Source organism: Egretta garzetta, unplaced genomic scaffold, assembly GCF_000687185.1.
Source record: "Egretta garzetta isolate BGI_Z169 unplaced genomic scaffold, ASM68718v1 scaffold904, whole genome shotgun sequence".
Classification (NCBI taxonomy): domain Eukaryota; kingdom Metazoa; phylum Chordata; class Aves; order Pelecaniformes; family Ardeidae; genus Egretta; species Egretta garzetta.
This window is the reverse complement of record NW_009259525.1, coordinates 215,481-218,498: the sequence shown is the minus strand read 5'-3', so window position 1 is coordinate 218,498 and position 3,018 is coordinate 215,481. Positions and strand designations below refer to the sequence as shown.

Sequence of the window (3,018 nt, the reverse complement as noted above, 5' to 3'; positions counted from 1 at the left end):
CGCTCCCTGCCCCCCTCCCCAGCCCCACTCCCATTGCTACGTGGCCCCTTAATCCCCCCCATGCGAGCAACAAGCCAGGATGCGCTGACCTTAGGAGTGAGGGGTTCTCTGACCCCGCACCCCCTGGCGGCACCAGGAGCCCCCCCAAACCTCTCTAAGGAGGGAGAGCATCTCCAGTTTAACGTCTCCCCTCCCACTGGCCGCCCCACGAATTCTTTCTGCCCTCCGCCCCCGCCCCGCGCAGAGGTGGTTTGCTTCCCCTTTTAAATAAGAGCTTTAAATAAGCTCTTCCCTGAGTTTTAATGGGGTCCTAGGAGCCCCTCGTTGCCTTTGATGCCCCGGGTTCCACCTCGGGCCGGGCACCCTGCGCCCCCACCTCGCCTCCCTTTGGAAGGTGGGAGCACGTGGTTGCAAACGAAGCGGGTGAATTAAAACCCCCCCTGCGGATGCGGGGGCTGCTTCGTACTGCGAAATAAGCAGGAGGAGCTGGGTGCTATGGGGATCCCCCCCCTCGGGGTAAGGACTTTGCAGGCTTCAGGAGCACCCTGGTATCCACAAAAAGAGCCAGGTTCAAACCAAGGGGTGAAAAGAAAACCTGGGAGCCTGGTCAAGGGCATAAAGATCTCTGGGTGCCAGGCAGGACCTCTTGGTTAGAAGGCTCTGTCCTGCCTCTTCTGCCTGCGTTACCTGATCTCCTCAATCGGCTGTCGGCAAAATATATCCCTCCAGCGAGCCCATTTCTCCGTCAGGAATTCCCTTACCTCTTCTTCCTGGAGAGCAGAGAAGTTGGTTGGATGCAGGTAGCTCCCAGGCTGCTGTCAGGAGCCCTGTCCTGCCCTTCATCCAGGGAGCTCCTCATGCAGCCCCTGCCACCCAAAGGTCTCCCCTGCCCAGTCTTGCTCTGTCACCCAAAGATCTCCCCTGCCTGGTCTTGCTCCGTCACCCAAAGGTCTTCGTCACCCGGTCTTGCTCTGTCACCCAAAGGTCTCCTCTGCCCAGTCTTGCTCTGTCACCCAAAGGTCTCCCCTGCCCAATCTTTCCCCGTCACCCAAAGGTCTCCCCCACCCGGTCTTGCTCTGTCACCCAGAGGTCTCCCCCTCCCAGTCTTGCTCTGTCACCCAAAGGTCTCCCTTTCCCAGTCTTGCTCTGTCACCCAAAGGTCTCCCCCACCCGGTCTTGCTCCATCACCCAAAGGTCTCCCCCTCCCAGTCTTGCTCTGACACCCAAAGGTCTCCCTTGCCCAGTCTTGCTCCATCACCCAAAGGTCTCCCCCTCCCAGTCTTGCTCTGACACCCAAAGGTCTCCCTTGCCCAGTCTTGCTCCATCACCCAAAGGTCTCCCCCTCCCAGTCTTGCTCTGACACCCAAAGGTCTCCCTTGCCCAGTCTTGCTCCATCACCCAAAGGTCTCCCCCTCCCAGTCTTGCTCTGACACCCAAAGGTCTCCCTTGCCCAGTCTTGCTCCATCACCCAAAGGTCTCCCCCTCCCAGTCTTGCTCTGACACCCAAAGGTCTCCCTTGCCCAGTCTTGCTCCATCACCCAAAGGTCTCCCCCTCCCAGTCTTGCTCTGACACCCAAAGGTCTCCCTTGCCCAGTCTTGCTCCATCACCCAAAGGTCTCCCCCTCCCAGTCTTGCTCTGACACCCAAAGGTCTCCCTTGCCCAGTCTTGCTCCATCACCCAAAGGTCTCCCCCTCCCAGTCTTGCTCTGACACCCAAAGGTCTCCCTTGCCCAGTCTTGCTCCATCACCCAAAGGTCTCCCCCTCCCAGTCTTGCTCTGACACCCAAAGGTCTCCCTTGCCCAGTCTTGCTCCATCACCCAAAGGTCTCCCCCTCCCAGTCTTGCTCTGACACCCAAAGGTCTCCCTTGCCCAGTCTTGCTCCATCACCCAAAGGTCTCCCCCTCCCAGTCTTGCTCTGACACCCAAAGGTCTCCCTTGCCCAGTCTTGCTCCATCACCCAAAGGTCTCCCCCTCCCAGTCTTGCTCTGACACCCAAAGGTCTCCCTTGCCCAGTCTTGCTCCATCACCCAAAGGTCTCCCCCTCCCAGTCTTGCTCTGACACCCAAAGGTCTCCCTTGCCCAGTCTTGCTCCATCACCCAAAGGTCTCCCCCTCCCAGTCTTGCTCTGACACCCAAAGGTCTCCCTTGCCCAGTCTTGCTCCATCACCCAAAGGTCTCCCCCTCCCAGTCTTGCTCTGACACCCAAAGGTCTCCCTTGCCCAGTCTTGCTCCATCACCCAAAGGTCGTCATGGGGGGCATCGGGGGTTTGCCGCCCGCTGTCGGGGCTCCTCAGGAGCTGCTGGTATTGCTGGAAGATCTGTTTGGGGGCACGGACTCCATAAAATAGCTTCTTGTCCTCAATTTTCTAGCGGGTGGAAGACAAGGGCTGTCAGCGCTGGCAGAGCTGAGGGGCTGGGAAAGGGGCAGGGCCACCAGGGCCAGGGGCCAGGTGAGTCCTAGGGCTGGGGTCTCCCCTGGCTGCGCAAGTGGTCGATTTTCCAGCACTGGTAGGGTGATCAGCGCAGAGGTTCGGGTCTTTCCCATCTCCTGGGATGCAGGCGCCCAAACCGGGCTTGGATCCTGGGTACCACCAGGCAGCCGGGTACCTGCTGCCGCCCTTTCCTCCTGCAGCCCCTCACCTTGATGGTGAACCCCTTCTTGCTCAGCTCATCCAGGAACTTCTTCCTCTTGATCTCCTTTTCGCTGCCCGCTTCGTGGATGTCGCTTACCAGGACGAAATCCCACTTCTCTTCCCCCTGCCCCCAGGGAACACCAGGGAATTTTTGGGGGTGGCAAGCCGGGAGGTCTCCCTTTCGGCTCCAGCCTCTCAGAAGGTTTGCACCTTCGGCATGACTGTGTAGGGGTGCCCTGGGAACCGGGCGTGAGCAGGAGAACAGGGATGGGGAAACTGAGGCAGCTGCTGCCTCGGCACCGCCCCGCTCCCCAATTTGGGCTGCATTGCACTCGCTGTGAACGCAGGGGGAGCAAAGCTTACCAGGGGGGTTAACGGCTCTGT

The 3,018-nt window shown here is 59.7% G+C and overlaps 1 protein-coding gene across 1 annotated transcript in view; it reads right to left on the bottom strand.

Annotated features, from left to right (window-relative positions):
• The window catches only part of ANO9 (anoctamin 9), a 16,010-nt gene that overhangs the window by 10,301 nt on the left and 2,691 nt on the right, over positions 1 to 3,018 (bottom strand). Inside the window, exons 6-7 of the mRNA XM_035893056.1 lie at positions 688 to 770; positions 121 to 154 (exon numbers count right to left, since the gene is read on the bottom strand). Coding sequence (XP_035748949.1) covers positions 121 to 154; positions 688 to 770 — 117 coding nt within the window. The remainder of the gene's footprint in view (positions 1 to 120; positions 155 to 687; positions 771 to 3,018) is intronic.